This window comes from Pituophis catenifer, unplaced genomic scaffold (assembly GCF_029215685.1).
Source record: "Pituophis catenifer annectens isolate HBS135680 unplaced genomic scaffold, rPitCat1.0.hap2 SCAF_18, whole genome shotgun sequence".
NCBI classification, from domain to species: domain Eukaryota; kingdom Metazoa; phylum Chordata; class Lepidosauria; order Squamata; family Colubridae; genus Pituophis; species Pituophis catenifer.
In genome coordinates this window covers 6,102,658-6,123,905 of record NW_027256898.1, presented here as the reverse complement: position 1 = coordinate 6,123,905, position 21,248 = coordinate 6,102,658, and the positions used below count along the sequence as shown (strand labels likewise).

Genomic DNA, 21,248 nt, shown 5'->3' with positions numbered 1-21,248 from the left:
GGTGGACTTCAACTCCCAGAATTCCACCCACCAGTGCAGGGAATTCTGGGAGTTGGAATCCACCCATCTTTAAGCGGCTGAGGCTGAGAAAGACTAGCTTAGACTATCTCCCTCAGCACCTCAACTTTATTTTTACAGAATAACAAGAGTTGGTGCTGGAGAAGACTCCTGCGAGTCCCTTGGACTGCAAGGCCATCCAACCGGTTAGTCCTAGAGGAGATCAACCCTGACTGCTCTTTAGAAGGCCAGATCCTGAAGATGAAACTCAAATCCTTTGGCCACCTAATGTGAAGGAAGGACTCCCTGGAGAAAAGAGCCTCATGCTGGGAACGATGGAGGGCAAAAGAAGAAGGGGACGACAGAGAACGAGGTGGCTGGATGGAGTCACTGAAGCAGTCGGCGGGAGCTTCAATGGACTCCGAAGGATGGTAGAGGACAGGAAGGCCTGGAGGAAGGTGGTCCATGGGGTCGCGATGGGTCGGACACAACTTTGCAACTAACAACAAGAGTTGGAAGGGACCTTGGAGATCTTCTAGTCCAACCCCCTGCTCAAGCAGGAGAGCCTTAGAATATATCACTACGAAGAGTTGGCTGTCCAGTCTCTTCTTAAAAACCACCAGTGATGGAGCGCCATAACTTCTGGAGGCAAGTTGTTCCACTGGTTAATTGTTCTCACTGTCAGGAAATTTCTCCTTAGTTCTAAGTTGCTTCTCTCCTTGGTTAGTTTCCATCCGTTGCTTCTCATCCTGCCCTCAGGTGCTTTGGAGAATAGATGGGAAACACTCACCCACCCCCACGTCTTTGTGGCAGCCCCTTAGATATGGGAACATACTGCTATCCCTTTTTTTTTTTTCTTTTTTTTTTTTTATTTGATTTATATGCCGCCCTTCTCCGGAGACTCAGGGCGGCTTACAATGCGTTAAGCAATAGCCTTCATCCTTTTGTATATTTATACAAAGTCAGCTTATTGCCCCCACAAACTGGGTCCTCATTTCACCTACCTTAGAAAGGATGGAAGGCTGAGTCAACCTTGAGCCTTGGAGAGATTCGAACCAGCAGAAATTGCAGGCAGCTGTGTTAATAACAGGGTGCACTAAACCACTGTACTATCAAGGCTCTTGCCAAAGTCTTGCTCAAACTCCCCAAAATGACTAACGATGCATTTTTTTTAAATTATTATTATTTTTGGTAACCTGTTCAGCTCCCGGATGGCTCTGAGTCGACGGATGTATCGACGGCAACTCGGTAAGATGGAGAGGTGGTGGGCGTGGAGGGTCAGGAAGAAACATTCCGTTGGGAATTTTGGCTCAGAGAAGAGAGACTGATCCCTGGCTGCGGAAAAGAAAAATAAGAGACTTGTCAATGAAAAGGTAGAAAAAAAAATCCAAATGAAACGTTAACACGTCTGCCAGAAGATTTAAGCAGGGATATGATCTGTCGTACAAAATTTTATTTTATTCATTTATTCAATCATCCATCCATCCATCCATCTCCTAACCCACCCATCTCCCTTTAGAGAAGTTTCCTTCAGGATGCAAAAACAAATGGCAAAAACAATAGGTGCAAAAAAAGAATTCACGGACACTATACAGGTAAGTCTTCGACTTACAGTCACAATTGGTCCCAAAATTTCCGCTTGCTAGGAGAGACGGTCATTAAGTGAATTTTGCCCCATTTTACGACCTTTCTTGATACAGTGAATCACTGCAGTCGTTAAGTTAGTCACACGGTTGTTAAGTGAATCTGGCTTCCCCCATTGACTTTGCTAGTCAGAAGGTCGCAACCGTCATAAATACGAGTCAGTTGCCAAGTGTCCGAATTTTGATCATGTGACTTCCAATGGTTGTAAGTGTGAAAAACAGTCGTACGTCACTTTTTTCAGTGCCGTTCTAATTTTGAAAGGTCACTCAATGAACTGTTGTAAGTCCAGGACTCCCTGTAAAGGTGAAGGTAAAGGTTCCCCTCGCACGTATGTGCTAGTCGTTCCCGATTCTAGGGGGCGGTGCTCATCTCCGTTTCAAAGCCGAAGAGCCAGCGCTGTCCGAAGACGTCTCCGTGGTCATGTGGCTGGCATGACTCAATGCCAAAGGCGCACGGAACGCTCTTCCCTTCCCACCAAAGGTGGTCCCTATTTTTCTACTTGCATTTTTTTAAAATGTGCTTTCAGGCTGCTAGGTTGGCAGAAGCTTTGGACAAGGAACGGGAGCTCACCCCATTACGCAGCACCAGGGATTCAAACCGCTGAACTGCCGACCTTTTGATGGACAAGCTCAGTGTCTTAGCCACTGAGCCACCGAGTCCCTCCCTGTATAAACTGTATATAGGAAAACCATACCAGTCTCTCTTCCAAGGGCTAAAATATGCTGATACTGCCCTTGATAAAAATTTTCCTGTACTATGGAGCGCAAGAGTTATATTTTGTAAATTATCAGGAGCGCCTCTGGAAGTTGGCAGTGCAAAAATATTAATGAAGATTATTAAATTCATATTCAGATAGCAATAAGGAAAAACAAAAAACACATGGAAAGATCCTGGTAAAAAGAACAAACTGTACCCAAAACAGGTTACATAAATAAAATGAGGAAATAAAATGTGGAAATAAAAAAAAAAATCTGGCAAGAGGTTCGACATCGAGAAACACACCGTATTTTTCGCTCCATGAGACGCACTTTTTGGTCTCCCAAAAGTGGGTGGAAATGTCTGCGCGTCTTATGGAGCGAATATTGCTGAAGCCCCGCCCATCCACCAGCCCCCCCACCCTTCAGTTAAGCGCAGGACTTTCACGGAGGCCGAAAACGGGGGACAAAAACCAGAGTGTGCCTTATGGTCAGATGCATCTTAGGTAAAGGTTAAAGGTTCCCCTCGCACAGATGTGATAGTCGTTCCCGACTCTAGGGGGCGGTGCTCATCTCCATTTCAAAGCCGAAGAGCCAGCGCTGTCCGAAGACGTCTCTGTGGTCATGTGGCCGGCGTGACTCAACGCCAAAGGCGCACGGAACGCTGTTACCTTCCCACCAAAGGGGGTCCCTATTTTTCTACTTGCATTTTTTTTACAAGCTTTCAAACTGCTAGGTTGGCAGAAGCTGAAACAAGTCACAGGAGCTCACCCCACTACGCGGCACTAGGGATTCGAACCGCTGAACTGCCGACCTTTCCATCGACAAGCTCAGCGTCTCAGCCACTGAGCCACCGCATCCCTTTGCCGGTGGGTCTTATGGAGCGACAAATACGGTAATAACAGCCCCTTTTCATATTTCTTTGAAGTCGGAGGTCACAAATGTTCACGCACAAGAAGAAGAATTGTTGGGAAGAATCACTTAGGATCCATGTTTCTCAACCTTGGCAACTTTCAGAGGTGGGGACTTCAACTCCCAGAATTCCCCAGCTAACCATGTTTGGATGGAGAGGTTTCCTAGAATCTGTTATCAGATCCCTTTTGCTAATTTGAAATGTGGTGGTGGGGGGGGGTTCTGCTTCGTTGTAATTTTAGATGCTTTTATGGGTGGGGAGAGGCCAATGGAAACTGTCTTAAATCAATGTTTCGTAACCTTGGCAACTTTCAGATGTGCGGACTTCAACTCCCAGAATTCCCTGGCTGGCTGGGGAATTCTGGGAGTTGAAGTCCACACTTCTTCAAGTGTGTTTTTTTCCCCCGGTAAGACCAGCCTATCAGGGCAACAGCATACTGCTTCCGCTTTCGCCTTTCAGCCCCAATCCAGGAGCCTTTGCAGGCAATCATTTTCACGACAAAACTATTTTTGTGTTAGTATAAGACGCACTCCTCCCCCCAATTAAAAAGGGTGAAAATTTGGGTGTGTCCTACACACCGAATGTAGCCAAAAACACGAGGCGTGGAGGTGGTGATGGTTTGTGGCAATCCCTGCAACCTGGAACAGCTGATTGAGGGTATTCGGGGAGGCCGATCCACCCACCAATCAGCTGTTCGTGCTGAATCAGGCTGCAATAATGTGCTGAAGCTGACCTGGCTGTTTGCTATTTGCTGCAAGGACTCAAGAGTTTGCGGCAGCAATCACATCCAGAAAGCACACACAAGTAATTGATTCAGCAGGATTCAATAACTTCTCTTTATATATGTATAATATAACACATGAAGTAAATATACAATACCAAAAGCAGGTTTTCCAACGTGGTAGTAAATACAAGCAAAACCCAAGCAGAGGAGAGGAGTTTCAGTTTTAAACAGATTAGTTTGCAGCTTTAGCACAGACTCAGAGCTGCAGAGCTAAGCCACGCCCAGGCTCCTTGCTGTCTTCTTCCTTGTTGCTCACAGAGCAAATACTGTTTCAGTTTCCAAACAGCCCTCAACTCTCTCACACACTGACAGGACGCTAGCCAGATGAATACCGATGGATGCTGGTAGGCAGAGGCAGAAATTTTTTTTTTCTTATTTTCCTCCCCCAAAATTAAGGTGCGTCTTATACTCTGGAGCATCTTATATTCCAAAAAATACAATATATTTTACCGACAAAGAAATAAAAGGAGACTAGTATAGATCTATTTCAAGCTATTTAGCTCTCATCACACTTATTCAAGTGGCCAAGGTTGAAAAATACTGACTTTAGACAGTTTCTATTCAATTCTCCCCACCCCATAAAAACACCTAAAAAAACAACGAAGCAGAAAAAACACACAAATCAAATTAGCAAGAGAGACCTGGTGCAGATTCCAGGAAAGGTCTCAATCCAAACAACAAAGACTGACATCAGCGCATGTATCCGAGCGAAAGCAGAGGTTGTTCACTCACACAGCTCAACCATCCAGCTGCTGACATCCTCCAAGGTGGCTTTGACTCGCGTTTCGTCTGCAGGCACCATGATTCGACACCGAGGATGGAAGATGTAGGACGGATCGACCGTCTCGAGTTTGATTTTTGTGCTCAGCTGCTGCAGCACCCACAGGAAGTTCAGCATGAAGCCATCTGTAGACACCAGCCGATCGTCCGCCTGCGGGCCCAACAAAGAGGAGCCAAAATAAGGAGCAGGGTCGGGTCTTCAGTTGACCCCCAAGGCCTCCTGGGTATCAATAAGGGAGAATAGTTGTAGCTCAGGGTTGAAATGAGGGGTCCTTGGTGCTCTCTCTTGAGCTTGGTTGTTTTCCTGCAGATGTTTCGTGACCGAAGTAACATCATCAGTGCCAACTCGCAAAGCACCCCTGGTCTGCTCTTGAGTTGCCATAGGCCAGGGGAAGTGGGAAACCGGTGAAACAGCAGGGCAGCCAAAGACAGATGCACATTCCATGCTTATCTCTCTCAAGGCTGTTTCCCAGGGTTACCCACAGCAGCCGGAGGGGAGTGACCTCTACAACCCCGTTGGCGAATGTGATTGATGACACACCCTGGGGGGAGGGGGGGGGAAGCAGGGTCATAATTGGGCTGTAAATTACATAGGGTCAGAGCTGGCTTCATTTAGGAACGTGGGGACATGAAGCTCCTAATAAATAACTGGATTTCTTTTGAAGCTTGGCTCGAGGTTCATGATTTAATTAGGGGAACCCTGACAGCCAGTGCTAGAAGGGAATGGGGTTTTTGGGAAGGAGGAGGAGAAGGCAGCCAACTGTGGGGTCCTTGGTGCTCCCTGAGCTTGGTTGTTTTCTTGCAGACATTTCATGACCCAACTAGGTAATATCATCAGTGCTCTTCATATCAGAAGCTCGTCAGGTGGACATCAGAAGCCCAACTAAAGGATTTGGTGTGGAAAACCAGACAGGTATCACCACAACTCGGAAGTATTCTCCACACGATTTTCATTATAAATGGCTATAAATCGGGATTGCTTACAGATTTGAGCTTTTCCCTCTACCCTTTTTGATTGGCTACTTTTTGGAAAGTCCAGGAGGGGCAAAAAGCCGCGTATAACATCAGGAGGAGTTTGGAATGGCAAACTGACCTGCATTTGTGCCTTTTTAACGTTGGCGTTGACCACGGCTGCCATATAGCTGAGAGCAGCTTCCCGCGTTTCTCCGTTGAGCAGAATACTGTGCAGGATCTTGAATAACTCTTGCTAAAAAGTTTGACAAAGCAGGAAAAAAAAAAAAAAAAAACAGAACGGAACTTTTTTCTTTTTCTTTTTTTTTACACAAACACACATACAGACATACAATGTACTTTTTTCTGAACAGATTATTTGGCCGGTTCACAAATTTAAACAGATTTTAGTCATTTCAAAATTACAATCAAAAATTACTAAATTACAATCTCTATACTTCCTTTTTGCCGTAATATTTATTCACTCTATTTTTTTAAAAAAAACCAATATTACCCTTCATCCTAACCTCTAATCTTAGCCAAGTTTCAATTTTTCCCTTCCATTTTATGTTGTACCCCTCAAATTTAAAATCTCACCTAATATGATTCCTAGTAATTCCTTATATACCTTTATAATTACTGATGTTTTCCCTTGTAATCTATCTCAATATCCATCACCTTAGTACAAATTAATTAATTATGTGGTGTTACAATCAATCATTTCTTATAAGAATAATAAACCCAATTGTTTTGTAGCATACAAAAAGACAGAAAGGAACGGAGGCAGGGGTGAAATGCTCCTGGTTTGGACCGGATCGCCCGATGGAGGCGGGTGGTTCGGAGAACGGGAAGCAAAAATCCCTGGGGGCCCCCCCATGCCCAGCTGAGCCACGCGATCATCAGAGGCTTTTTTTCTTTTAAATGCCTCTGACGATCCAAGCTGAATTGCCTGATCGGCAGAGGCTTTTTTAAAAAGCCTCTGACGATCAGGCAACTCAGCTTGGATCGTCAGAGGCATTTAAAAGAAAAAAAAGCCTCTGATGATCAGGCAACTCAGGTGGGATTGTCAGAGCTTTTTGAAAGCATTATTTTACAACCTCTTCGCAGAAGAGGTTGTAGAAAAAATGGTTTGAAAAGTTTTTTTAAAAATGGCCACGCCCACCCAATGACATTATCTCCCCCAACCAAGCCACGCCCACAGAACCGGTAGCAGGGTGGATTTGATTTAAATCGAGTTGATTTAAATCACAATTTAAATCATGAGTTAAATCACTAGTAAAAAGGCTTGATTTAAATCCACTCGATTTAAATCATAATTTTTAAAGAGCAGCTGTCATCTCTGCTACTCCTTTGACCCGCTGTTGACTCACCGATAGTCCCAGTGTTGCAGAATATACAGCCTCATGCTACATAACTAAGCTCCATTTCATGCTGAATAAACTAAATTATTTATGTATCTTAAATAGAAAACTATCTTACGATAGATTTTTACCCCAAAAGTTTTTTATTCAAATAAATTCGATAAAAATCAAAAAAATCCGATTTAAATAAAAAAAAAATCCGATTTAAATAAAAAAAATCTGATTTTTTTTTATTTTTTTTTTAAAAAATCATTGATTTTTATCCACCCTGACCGGTAGCAACAAATTTTAGATTTCACCACCAAACTGAAGGTGCAGCTTAGCTCACTTTTAAGGCAGGCGTTACCTATCCCAAGAATCCCCAGCCTGAAGCCGCAAGGATTCCCTTAATGTAATCCGGGAAGGATTGGTATGAACGTACCCGTCTTAAAACAAGCAGCACTATCTCTCACAAGACAGATAAATGCAGAGAGGGAGGGGGAGGAGAGGAGAGGAATTCTCCCATTTCAATTCAGGGCTATAAATTTCTGTGAGCAATTGATCTCCCTTCCCCACCCCCACCCCCCCAAAACCAAAGTGAAAACCTGAAGTTTCGTCTTCAGCACACACCTACCCTGGCAGATTCCAGGTAATGTTGCAATGACTGGCTAACGACCCGCGTGTTTTCCAAAGTAATGGTAGGCCCCGAGAAATATTTTTCGACAACTCTAGGCTGCAAAAGGCAAAACGACACAAAACGTCAATCGCGAGCGGCAATGCCAACACAATTTGCTGCACAAACCTTCACAAAGGGGTCCATTTTGTGCTCGTTTCTCTGGCCCTCGGCTATAACCTGCTCTCTCTTTAACCCGCAACCTTTCTCAAGACAAGAAAAGTAACTGGTGCATATATTTTTCCACCCTTCTTCCGATGCTCTTTCCCAAATCAAATAAATAAATAAAATAAATAGACTCGTTTTCACGAGGAGACACACCCATCTATGCACACCTCCCTCTAGCTCACTGTTGTCCAAGCTTGGCCCCTTTAAGACCTGTGGACTTCAACTCCCAGAATACCCCAGCCAGCCACACCCCTGAGCTAGAGGGAGACATGCGCAGATGCTGGCTGGGGAATTCTGGGAGTTGAAGTCCACAGATCTTAAAGGGGCCAAGCTTGGACAGCCCTGTGCCAGCTCAGAATGCCTGTTTTCCCAGCAGAAGATGCCACAAGGTGCCCCAGAAGCTGGCAGGAAGGACCCTCCAACTGGTCAGTCTGCTTTACTCGGGGCAATTTATTTATTCATTTATTTATTAGTTCCATTTATATGCCGCCCTTCTCCGGAGACTCAGGGCGGCTTACAAGGCGTTAAGCAATAGCCTTCATCCTTTTCTATATACCTGCTTAGTAGGGCTCAATGGTTTGATTTGACGAGCCATTCTTTGAGAGAGGCCTTTTACTTCCTGTCTGAGCCCGCGCTCGACACTTAGAATAACAGAGTTGGAAGGGACCTTGGAGGTCTTCTAGTCCAACCCCCTGCTTAGGCAGGAAATCCTAGACCATTTCAGACAAAAGGTTATCCAATGTCTTCTTAAAAACGTCCAGTGTTGGAGCATTCACAACTTCTGGAGGCAAGTTGTTGCATGGATTAATTGTTCTCACTGTCAGGAAATTCCTCCTTAGTTCTAAGTTGCTTCTCTCCTTGATTAGTTTCCACCCGTTGCTTCTTGTCCTGCCCTCAGGTGCTTTGGAAAATAGCTTGACTCCCTCTTCTTTGGGGCAGCCCCTGAGATATTGCAACACTGCTATCATGTCTCCCCTAGTCCTTCTCTTCATTAAACTAGACAAATCCCAATTCCTGCAACCGTTCTTCATATGTTTTAGCTTCCAGTCCCCTAATCCTTTTGGCTGCTCTTCTCCACACTTACGTCATCCTCAGCGAAGACGGAGAGGCCGAAGAATACCCCAAGGTAAGAGAGTCTCTGGAGCTCTCGGCCCATCCCGGGGCTTAGAGATTTTGGCAACCACAAAGGCAAAGAGACCACCTGGAGAGAGCAGAGAGATTTCCCCCCCCCCCCAAAAAAAGTGAGCGGGATAAAGGCTGGATGGTCAGATCAATCTGCCTTGGGGTTTCCGCATCCATTGGCAGAATCCCACGAGGATTCGTCAGTTTCCCCACTTACCAAACTGCAGACAGGATGCGATTTCCCAAACTTGATCTCGCAGAGTTCCCCTAAAGCCTGGGAAGGAAGAGAAGGGGAGCCCAGGATTCAGACTTTCCTTTCTGGATTTCAAATCTTTTGTCAGTGCACAACATACCATATTTTTCAGAGTATAAACACACTCCCCCCCCCCCCCGGTGAAGTCAGCAGGGTTATTGCCGCTTTAAGAAGCTGTCTATATAAGGGAGGCCATGAGAGGGCGTCTCCCTCTTTCCTCGTGTATCACTCTCCTCGTGGTGTTCTACCACGTGTATGTCTGTATATATTTATTTATTTATTATTTATTATTCAAACTTCTATACCGCCCTTCTCCTTTCGGACTCAGGGCGGTGAACAGCCAAGATAAAAAACATTTATACCTAAAGTTAAAAATAGATTTAAAATAATTAAATAAATTTGGCCCGAATTTAAAACTTATCAATTTAAAAATCCGTATCAAATTTTAAAACCAACCCTAAAATCAGGACAGACCGGCTAACTGAAAAAAATAAGTTTTTAGGGCCTGACGAAAAGTCCGGAGGTCGGAGATCACTCGTATCTCTGGGGGTAGATTGTTCCAAAGGGTAGGTGCCACCACAGAGAAGGCTCTGCTCCTGGGGGTCGCCAGCCGACATTGTCTGGCCGACGGCACCCTGAGGAGGCCCTCTCTGTGGGAGCGAACCGGCCGGTGGGAGGATATTGGTGGCAGAAGGCGGTCCCGTAAGTACCCCGGCCCTAAGCCATGAAGCGCTTTAAAGGTGATCACCAACACCTTGAAGCACACCCGGAAGTCCACCGGAAGCCAATGCAGCTCGCGCAGGAGAGGAGTCACATGGGAGCGCCCCGTCGCTCCCATAATCCCCCGCGTGGCCGCATTCTGTACCAGTTGGAGCCTCTGGGTGTACCCCAAGGGGAGCCCATGTAGAGAGCGTTACAATAAATATAGACGTCTTGTATATAAACCACTGTTTGTAATGACAAAACCTGTGTGTCCTGCATTTTGCTCCTGGGTTGTCTCAAAATAGCAGTCACGCTGTAAACACTCTGATAACCAATATTTTAAAAAATCAGCAAATGCAGTCCATTAAAAGTCTTCCTTCCTTTTGTGCTCCATTTGAACCAGTAAGATTTGGGAGTTTTCTTTGGCAGAGAAATATTTCATTACGCAAGCCCTTGGTCAGGTCATCTAAACCCCGCTGAGAGGGGCTGCCACAAATGTTAAGCATCCAGCTTACAACAGTACGAGCAGGTGCTTCCGATACTCACCATAAGGGGGTATTTAAAGTTGTCACTATCAAAGGAGCATTCTTTTGAAGCAAGAGCCAGCCCTTGTAAAATAGGTACAAAGATCTGTTGGAAAGGAGGAAAAGAAGAATTAGGTGGCTTCTTGGCTTCCGTTTGGAGAAAAGAGCCAGTCCTAAGGGTGAACCGACTAAGGGCGGGCTGGGGTACCAAAAAAATCTTCAGCTCTAGAAGATTTTTAGTTCAACAGGCTAAAAATGTACAGTGATAGTTGGAGACTCCACCAACACGTTGTTTTCGCTCAGGCTGTGGTACGTATGGCGTTCAAGAACTACGCTAGCCGTTTTTTTCTTTTTTCTTTTACCTGTTTGAAGACTTCTTCATCTTGGTGAGTCGTCCTCACCAATTCCTGGATGAAACCGAACGGGAGATTCCTACAGAGCATATACGGGACTAACAACGACTGCTGTTGGTTTGACCTGGGTGCGAGAGACAAAAAGGCTTGGTAAAGTCTCCCCGCGTGCCTGAGATAACTCTGAAGCCCAAGGTCCGTGAAAGCTGTTTTCGGCTTGCCTCGGAGGGCAGATACCCGAGAGGTTGAAAGGGGAGATCGAGCAAGGATCGCTTAGTGGCCTCCTGTCCCACTGACCTCAGCTGCGTTAGGGATCCTTGGAGCACCAAAGCCGCGTGAGAAATGCACTGGGATCGGATGTTGCTCAGAAGCTGGCTCACCACCGGCTGGCTGCACATCTAGGAGAGGCAGAAACAGGGCGAGGCAGCCCATCTTTCACCCTTTAGAGCAGTGTTTTTCTACCTTGGCAACTTTCAGACAGGTGGACTACAACTCCCAGGAGAGGGGAGGGAGAGGGAGACAGGGAGGAAAGGGGGAGAGGGAGAGTAGGAAAGAGGGAAGGAGGGAAAGGGAAGGGGAGACGGGGAGGGAGGAGGGGAGAGGGAGAAGGGGAGGGAAGGGGTAAAGGGAGAAAGGGAGAGAAAGGGAGAGACGGGGGGGGAAGGGAGAAGGGGGTGGTGTCTCAGCCTCAGCATCTTTAAGATGTACGGACTCCAAATCCCAGAATTCTGGGAGTTGAAGTCCGTACATCCTAAAAGTTGTTAAAGTTGAAAAACACCGACACAAAAAATGGTGAGTTACGTATAAAGTCCAGATTTCACTTCACACATACACACACACAGCCCGTTTTTAAAGAAAGGAAATGAACCTAAAAAGTAAATCAATTGGAGATGGGAGGCCTGCAAGGAAACGCCAAGAAAAAAGAAAAAAAATGAGGGGCGGGGGGAAAGAGAGGGTACCTTTGGCGCTTTCCTTTCCTCAATCCCCACTCGGTCGAAGCACTCAATGAGGTAGTTTAGCATCTCCGTCTCCTTGCACGTCTCAATGGCGAAGTGGTCGCTGCACGAGTCGGAAATGCTGGCCCCTCCGGAGCCTCCGCCACTAGGCAAACAAAACAGGGCAAGACGCACCACTGAGTCCAAAGGCTAGAGCGGCCTCCAGAAGCCAGCAAGAAGAAAGGAAGGGAAGGGGAAGGAAGGGCCATGGATTGGGGAGGAGGGGGGGCGCCCGCCGGACGGAAACACGGCATAGGGCAAGGCTCATCCCTGGATTGCACACGGCCCCCGTGAATTCCCATAAACCTAGCCAGTCCCATCTTGGCTGTTACAGCCTGTTCTCCTTAGCCAACAGGTCTATCTGATGAGCCATCATTACTCCATAGGCATCCTTGCGTTCAGTAGGCCCATCCACACAGACCCATATGGTTCCTGGGGAGCGGGTGGGGGGCAGCTTGGTAGGGGCTGTGAAAAAACAGCTTGCTCTTAGGAGTCCTTACATCTGCCTCAATGTTTGAGCAACTCTCCCCTCCATTGAGTGAACTCTCTTCCCCTAATAGGAGAGAGGGATTGTGGGAAGGGAGAACCCCCTTCCCACTGCTGGGCTGGCATTCAATGGGATGCCAGCCCAGCAACCTGACAGCCTCAACCCAGAATCCTCTTCTCTGCAGGGAGCGAACCGTCCCCAAATCAGGGAGAGTTTGCGTGGCGATGACCCCAGAGGGCCTCGAATTTGGCTGCAGGCCACTGGACCCCGTCAAGTTCGCATCCGCCCCCGCACGCAAGGTTTCAACTTCTGGTCTACCCCCAACTCCGGGGTCCACGTAGCATCCATTGCAATCTGAGCACATCCTTGCAAAGGACTCGTTTTGGGCACCTGGGGAAGAAATGTGGTGGGGGGACAATAACTTGAGAATGTGATGTCCCACGATGCAGATGGAGTTTGTGTTTGCCCCCAAGTCAAAAATAACAAACCCACAAGATTGTGTTTTGACCACTGGCTCCTGCAGTCAAAGTATTCTTGGAATAGGAATTGGCGCCTCTATTTCTTCGTGAGATGCCGTTGACTTTTTAAAGGCGCGTAAACACCGAGACGCCATGTTTGCATGTAACCGTATTTTGGATTTCAGCCCAATTAAGACCCATTGGTTTATTATGAGCTTATGCGCTTTTTTCAAGCATAACAAAGCACAGTTATTATTCCCATCAAATTTATTTGCTGCCCATCTCGCGGTTGAAGGTGACTCATAGAGTTTTAGAGGGCCCTCGTGATTCACAAGCTACCGTATCACGCTAGCCGTGCCCATAGAAAGAAGTATTGTATTTGCCTGTGTTTTGCTTAAGTGAGTTTGCTCAATTATAATAAACTATAAACGAACAATGCGGGCCAGATTTATACAATGCTTTCAGCCAGTACGGTTGTCTATGTTAGCCTCTCCTATGTAAAACTATGGTTTACCAAGCCCAACAGCTGAGATTAAGGCTTAGAGGATTGGATAAAATTAAATTTACACAAACAGATCTAGTTTTCATTGAATTGGGCACCAGCTGAGGCATCAGGGAAGTTCTGGACGATATCCATTGGAGATTTCAATCCTTTTTATGGCCCATTCCCATGTAGCAGATAAGCCAAAACCATAAAGAAACCATGGCCTCTTAATTGCTCTAGCAATTAAAGCTTCTCTCGTGGGTGGAAATGGCTATCCCGATTGCGTTTTATTTCCCATTTTTAATATATCCAAAACAAAAATTCTTTGGCCGGCCGCTCCTTTAACAAGCCAGAGACAAAAGCCAATTTTATTATTTTTTTGGAAGTCATCATGGCGACGGATTTACCATCGGGGTGTGCGCAAGGCATCCAATTTTGTGGAAAGTAACGAGACCACAAGGGTCGTTTCAAAGGACTGACTCACAAAACGACCTTGGGATAATTTGGCACTAAAGAAGAGCCTAGGGAGGAGGAGAAAAAAAAAAATAACAGATTGCGGGGTAAATGTGTTTATGAAGTGGGAGGGATTTGAAATGAAATGCTGACCAGGGGCGTGGGGGGGGAGAGGGAAGGGGGGGAGAGAAGGGAAGGATCTTGAGGACAGAACAAGTCACACACTCTTTTCTAGAATACCTGGACCCAAATGGCACACAAGAAAAATCCTCCTCCTCCTCTTCCTCATTTTCTTCCTCAGAACTGTCTCCAGAGACATCAGAAATGGCAAGGAAGAGGGAGAAAGGGCTGTCGTACATACTAGTATAACGAAAGCAGATGCGGATGAATGAATACAAGAGAACGGAGGGAAGAGACCCACCCACAGATACACACACACAAACACACACACAAGCTGTTGGGTTTTCTACCAAGACCCATCTTCCACTGCAAGCATGCGGCAAGTTAAGTTGGGAAATCAGCCGCACGGGGTTAGGAGCCACAACAGAGTTAAGGCGTGTCCCGGCAAACCTCGGAGGCAAAGCGCGAGCGATCAAGACAGCTGCCTTCTGGGGAAGATTACCCATGGCAGCGCCCAAGGAATTTAAGGAAAGGCCCAATTCCTGAATAAATGCTTATTGATCTTAACAGCAATGGCTGTTAAGACGTAGACGCCTTCAGCAGAGGCAAGGACCCCAGTCTGTCTCCTCCAACCTCCAACTTCTCAAGTTCCAGGAGGGAACTTGATCGAATAGAATAGAATAACACAGTTGGAAGGGACCTTGGAGGTCTTCTAGTCCAACCCCCTGCTTAAGCAGGAAACCCTACATCACTTCAGACAAATGGCTATCCAACATCTTCTTAAAAACTTCCAGTGTTGGAGCATTCACAACTTCTGGAGTCAAGTTGTTCCACTGGTTAATTGTTCTCACTGTCAGGAAGTTTCTCCTTAGTTCTAGGTTGCTTCTCTCCTTGATCAGTTTCCACCCATTGCTTCTTGTCCTGCCTTCAGGTGCTTTGGAGAATAGCTTGACTCCCTCTTCTTTGGGGCAGCCCCTGAGAGATTGGAAGACTGCTCTCATGTCTCCCCTAGTCCTTCTTCTCATTAAACAAGACATACCCAGTTCCTGCAACCGTTCTTCATGTGTTTTAGCCTCCAGTCCCCTAATCATCTTTATTGCTGTTCTTGGTTGATTGCCAGAGGTGTAAAAGTCTTTGAGGGAGATACATAACATTGTCCTATCACTAGCTGGAGGGTGAAGATGCCAGCTTGTAAGAGTTTCGCCAAGGCTGAGGATCAATTCTTTTTCCAGACTTTTTAGCAATTGCTCTTCACTGCTATGGAAAAATCCACTGGCCAACCTGTTTCCTCACTCTGGGATTCAAAGAGGATTTCTTTAGAATCACTCGAGAATCTCCAGGAAGCTACAGGAATTCTCTCTCCCAGCGCAGTTGAATGACTTCTCCTTTGGCCAAAGAATGACTACGCTACATCCTTTGCTAGTTCAACCTTGGCCACTTGAAGATTTGTGGACTTCATATCTCCCAGAATTCAACAGAGAGCATGACTGGCTGAGGAATTCTGGGAGTTGAAGTCCCCAGTCTTCAAGTGGCCAAGATTGGACACAATTGGCTCCGAAGTCTGTCTGTTCTCCTGCTCTGTCCCAAATATTGCACGTTGTTTGGCTAAGCCAGAATCTCACTTGGCCTTTAGTTCAACGAGATGGGAAAAGCGGGGCCATCCCATCCATCCTGGAAACCGTGATCGATACTCAAGCGGCATATTGTACTTTTATCAATTTATCACCTCTTCCTTTCTCTTCATATTTGCCAACCTGCAAACAGAAACAGTTTTCTTTTTTTTTCCTTCCTGACTGCACGAAGCATCTCGAGATCTCTTGGGCTGAAAAGCAGAATAAAACTTCTTTCTCTAGGTTAGTAAAAAGATATTCTCTCCCTTCCCACTGCCCTGCTCTGGAAAACGCCGTGAATCTTGCCGAAAAAACACACACACACACACGGATTCAAAGTCGGGATTAGCGCAGCTCAAAAACGCCATTAAGGGAAGCAAAACCAGAAAGCTCGTTTTAAAAGCGAACGGATTAACAGAAGGCGCTCTTCCAAAATCTAGCCGATCACTGCAACCCAGCAGGGCAAACACACACACGCTGAAAAAAAAACCTACACAAATTCACCCAGCTACAGATATACCTAGAGGGCATCCTGCCTGGGGAAGAGGTACGGCTGCTGCCCAACATGGAGAACAGAGGCAGGGTGGTGGCTACGGGTCTACCCCTGGACGAAGGGACCTGTGCAGCTGGAGGACTGGGGTTTATGCCCGGAGGAGTCGAAGAAGCCGAAAGACCGGAGGTTCCTGTTAAGGGTGCGGCAGGAGGAGCTGCCAAGGTCCAGGGGTGTGCCACTGTGTACGGACGGTACCGTGGGGACGAGGGCTGGACACTGAGCGGCCCTGCTGGCAGGAGGTGGGGGCTGACAGACAGGGAAGACACGGGGAGGGGAGCCACGGGGCTGGGGGAAGAAGGGAGAAAGGAGCCAGCCAACGGGGGGTGACTTGCGATGTTGAAAATGGGAATGGGGCTGCTTCCGTAGAGACTGCGGTCAACGAAAGCGGGGAACAGGAGGAGAAGGAAAAGAGGAGGAAGACAAGAATTGACAACGGGGAAGACCACAAAAATAGAGACGACGATGCAGGAGAGAGAGAGAGAAAGAAAGAAAGGAGCCACTCGGTTGAAATTCTTTCACCAGGGAGGGGCGCCTCCATAAAACCCTTCCGGGATCAAACTGCCCCAAATGTTCGGAACTGGCTCTGGAAGTGGGCCAGCTCCATTTTAACGACAGACCGCTCCGGTTCCCCTGGCTATCTGTTCTGAGGCCAATTCTCCACCGGGGGAGGGGGGGGGACAAAATTTGCATAGCAATAGCCCTTAAGACTTATATAGTGCTTTTACAGCCCTCTCTAAGCAGTTTATAGAGTTGGCATATCACACACCCCAAAAAACCAGGTCCTCATTTTCTCGACCTCGAAAGGATGGAAGGCCGAGTCAACTTTGAGCCTGGTGAGATTCGAACTGCTGGCAATGGGCAGAATTAGTCTGCAATACTGCATTCTAACCACTGCACCACAACAGTATCTGTCTGTCTGTCTGTCTGTCTGTCTGTCTGTCTGTCTGTCTGTCTGTCTATCTATCCATCCATCCATCCATATCTCTCTCTCCCTCTATTCATATCTATATCTCTCTCTATTCATATCTATCTATATCTATCTATATCTATCTATCCATCTATCCATCCATCCATATCTATCTATCTCTCTATTCATATCTATCTCTATCTATCTATCTATCTATCTATCTATCTATCTATCTATCTATCTATCTATCTATCTATCTATCTATCTCTATCCATATCTCTATTTATCTAATCTATCCATATCTATCCATATGTCTGTCTGTCTGTCTGTCATCTATCCATATCTATCCATCCATCGCAATAGCACTTAAGACTTATATACCACTTCACAATGCTTTTACAGCTCTCTCTAAGCAGTTTATAGAGTCAGCATATTGCCCCCAACAATCTGGGTCCTCATTTTACCGACCCCGGAAGGACGGAAGGCAGAGTCAACCTTGAGCTGGTCAGGATCGAACGTACTGCATCACCATGGCTCTTAAGAGACCTTCACCTAGTGGCCTTTTTCTCCCAGGTGTCTGATTTGGGGGGGTCGAGGGGGGGCTGCTGACCTACCTTGATAAGGAGCTGGAGCCAAACGAGCCCACATTGCAAAACACGGGGCTAGTTCCCGGGTTGGAGCCGGTATTCAGGACTAAGTTTCTATCCGGCGAGCGGGCGGCGGCCGCAATGGGCTGTGACGTGGCGGTCAAACTGGCAAAGGGGTTTTCTTCTCTCGAGTGGGTGGACATCATTAGGACTTCCATCAGCACTTGCCCAATCAAGTCTTTAAAATCCGAGAACACTGGGGGGAAGAGAGGGAAGAGGAGGGGGTTACCTGAGGACCCTCCACACTTCACACTCAGCGAAGGGAAATTCAGAAGTGAATCAACCTGATCTGAACAGGCAGATAGCAGTGGCTGTCAAATCGCCCCCTCTCTGCCTCCGACGCAGAGCCCTCATCAGAGCCTCCCCCAGACTCCAGGACTGGCCCATGATTCTCCCCAACCTCCTCACTGTCCGAGTCTGCCACTAGCTCTGCTGACCGATGGCAGGCCACAACAGTCTCCCCGTTGTTTCGACAAAAACAAAGCCTCTAGTACAGGCGTGTCAAACTCAAGAGGCCTGCAAGGTGCTGAGATCTGGCCCGTGGAGCCACCCTCGAAACAGCGAAGGACCGGCCCGCGGTCCCTCTGCCAGCGAAAACAGAGCTCAGGAGCGCCACATGTGGCCCTCCCGAGCTCCGTTTTCACTGGCAGAGGGTTGCAGGACGCCATCCCGGTCAAAAACGGAGCTCGGGAGCACTCGGGCCACAGGCGCCCCCGACACAAGCTGGCCACACCCATCCTGGCCCTACCCACCCAGCCCCCCCCCCCCGCCCCGAGGTCAAACACAATCCTGATGCGGCCCTCAATGAAATCGAGTTTGACACCCCCTGCTCTAGTACCATGTTTTCACCCTCGCATCTTTAAGATGGGTGGGCTTCCAACTCTCAGAATCCTCCAGCTAAGGCTTCCTACTACTGACCGAATGAATTAACTTAAGTGGGTTTTAATGGTTTTAAAGGGGTTTTGGCTAGGGGTTTTAAATACGGCTAATGCTTTAAATTATTTTAAATTGTTTTTAATTTTTGCGTTCGTATTATTTTACCATGGCTGTACACCACCCTGAGTCCTTCGGGAGAAGGGCGGTATAGAAATGTAATAAATAATAATAATAATGTTGTGAGAGAGGGAGCCCCCCTTGAATTTTGACACCTCCAAGCCTGATCTAAAAGGGGCTTAATTTAATACAGTTGGCTTTGGTAAGCAAATTCTGCTTTTTTTTTTTTTTTAAACACATCCAGTGAAAAAAAGGGAGGTTTTTCCTTACCGTCTTTAGGGTTCTGCTTGAACTGTTCCGAAAGGGAAGTCAGGAAGATGACGTCTCTATCGCGGTCTTTCCAAGAGACCCGGAAAATCTTACAAACCAGCTGTAAGGCTTGTTCCTCCGAGATTTCCAATCCTGAGGGAGGCTCCTGCAAGGGGAACAGCAGAAAAATACTCAGGGTTAATTTTGCAATTTATGTTTCAAGGACGCAGGGACATTTAGCAAAGCCATGAAAAGCTGACGTGAATAATTGAGGACCTGTATACCTGTATACTGCACTTGTCAAGGGGTGGGTGTGAGGATGTTTGCAGACCCCTCGCGTCCTGGACATGAACTGTTTCGACTCCTGACCTCGAGGCGACGCTAAAGAGCACTGCACACCAGAACAACTAGACACAAGGACAGTTTTTTCCCCAAACGCCATCACTCTGCTAAACAAACAATTCCCTCAACACTGTCAAACTATTCACTAAGTCTGCACAACATTAAGCTTCTCATCATTCCCATCACCCATCTCCTCCCACTTATGACTGTATGGCTGTAACCTTGTTGCTGGTATCCTTAAGATTTATATTGATATTGTTTCCTAATATGATTTGATTGCTTATTTGTACCCTATGACTATCATTAAGTGTTGTACCTTATGATTCTTGATGAATGTATCTTTTCTTTTATGTACTCTGAGAGTGTATGCACCAAAGACAAATTCCTTGTGTGTCCAATCACGCTTGGCCAATAAAGAATTCTAATCTATTCTACCTATTCTATTTAAATAACAACGGATAAATGCCTTTTTAATTCCTTTTACCCAATGGTGGGATTCAAAACTTTTTACTACCAGTTCTGTGGGCGTGGCTTGGTGGGTGTGGCATGGCTTGGTGGGCATGACAGGGAAGGATACTGTAAAAACTCCATTCCCACGCCACTCCAGGGGAAGGTTCCTGCAAAATCCCCATTTCCTCACGATCAGCTGGGACTCGGGAGGCAGAGAATAGATGGGGATGGGGCCAGTCAGAGGTGGTATTTACCGGTTCTCCGAACTACCCTGTTTCCCCAAAAATAAGATATCCCCTGATAATAAACCCAATCAGGCTTTTGAGTGCATGCGCTAAAACAAGCCCTCCCCGAAAATGTATAAACGCAGACCTAGAAATCAGGTAAGATGGCAAGAGGAGCCCCATCTTGCTCCATGTGCCCCAAAATAATGAGACCTCCCTGAAAATAAGGCCAAGCGCTTATTTCAGGGTTCAAAAGAAATGTAAGACAGGGTCTTATTTTCGGGGAAACACAGTACAAAATCTCCGCTACCGGTTCTCCAGAACTGGTCAGAAGTTGCTGAAATCCACCTCTTTTTTTAAAAAAAAATTTGACTTATATGCCGCCCTTCTCCGGAGACTCAGGGCGGCTTACAATGTGCTAAGCAATAGCCTTCATTCTTTTGTATATTTATACAAAGTCAGTTTATTGCCCCCACCTCTGCTTTTATAGCCCACGTTCAGTGCGTGTCTGAGCACAGGAAAGGGAGGTGAGGGGTGGGTTGTCTCTTAACTCGCACTGGGGAATTGCAAACTCAGAATTAAAATTATATTTGCCCTGTCCAGCAGGAAGGCATGTTGTGATGTGGCTACTATAAAGTCTGGTGTTGTGGTGTTTGTGTGTGTACGCATACACATACACAGATGACAGTTTGGCATAGAGGAGGCTAAACTCAACTGTTTCTCAATCTTGGCAACTTTTAAAGACGGGCGAACTTCAACTCCCAGAATTCCCCCAGCCAACATGGCTCCCTACCGCAGCCAAAAGCGAATACAATGAACAGGCAACGATTTAGAATGGGGCAAAAAGTGAGGCAGCTCCCGAGTCACAAATGCTGAAATCGAAGAAAACACCTCCCAGCTGGGGTTTTGCTAGGCTGACTTTTTCTACAATGGAGCCCTGGTAGGGCAGCAGACTAAAGCACTGTTATTAACACCAGCTGCCTGCAATTACTGCAAGTTCAAATCTCCCCAGGCTCAAGGTTGACTCAGCCTTCCATCCTTTCTAAGGTAGGTAAAATAAGGACCCAGCTTGTGGGGGCAATAAGCTGACTTTGTATAAAAATATACAAAAGTATGAAGGCTATTGCTTAAGGCATTGTAAGCCGCCCTGAGTCTCCGGAGAAGGGAGGCATATAAATCAATTTTTTTAAAAAAAAAATATGTTGCTAAGTGAAATCATTGGTTAAGTGAGTTTTGCACTAATGGTGTTACCTAGTTGGGTAATAAAACGTTTCCAAGAAAACAAGCAAGTTCACAGAGCACCAAGGACCCCTCATGTCAACCGTGAGCTACAAATATTCTCCTTTATTGATAGCACATTCCCCATTCTGCCTATCCCGA

General features: G+C 46.5%; 1 protein-coding gene across 1 annotated transcript in view; it reads right to left on the bottom strand.

Annotated features, from left to right (window-relative positions):
* Window positions 1-21,248, bottom strand: part of UBE4B (ubiquitination factor E4B) — a 57,285-nt gene that overhangs the window by 19,330 nt on the left and 16,707 nt on the right. The window contains 14 exon segments of the mRNA XM_070956325.1: window positions 1,194-1,332; window positions 4,766-4,964; window positions 5,907-6,020; window positions 7,739-7,837; window positions 9,030-9,146; window positions 9,285-9,341; window positions 10,569-10,652; window positions 10,909-11,023; window positions 11,194-11,294; window positions 11,856-11,997; window positions 14,014-14,133; window positions 16,024-16,425; window positions 17,578-17,806; window positions 18,874-19,018. Coding sequence (XP_070812426.1) covers window positions 1,194-1,332; window positions 4,766-4,964; window positions 5,907-6,020; window positions 7,739-7,837; window positions 9,030-9,146; window positions 9,285-9,341; window positions 10,569-10,652; window positions 10,909-11,023; window positions 11,194-11,294; window positions 11,856-11,997; window positions 14,014-14,133; window positions 16,024-16,425; window positions 17,578-17,806; window positions 18,874-19,018 — 2,063 coding nt within the window.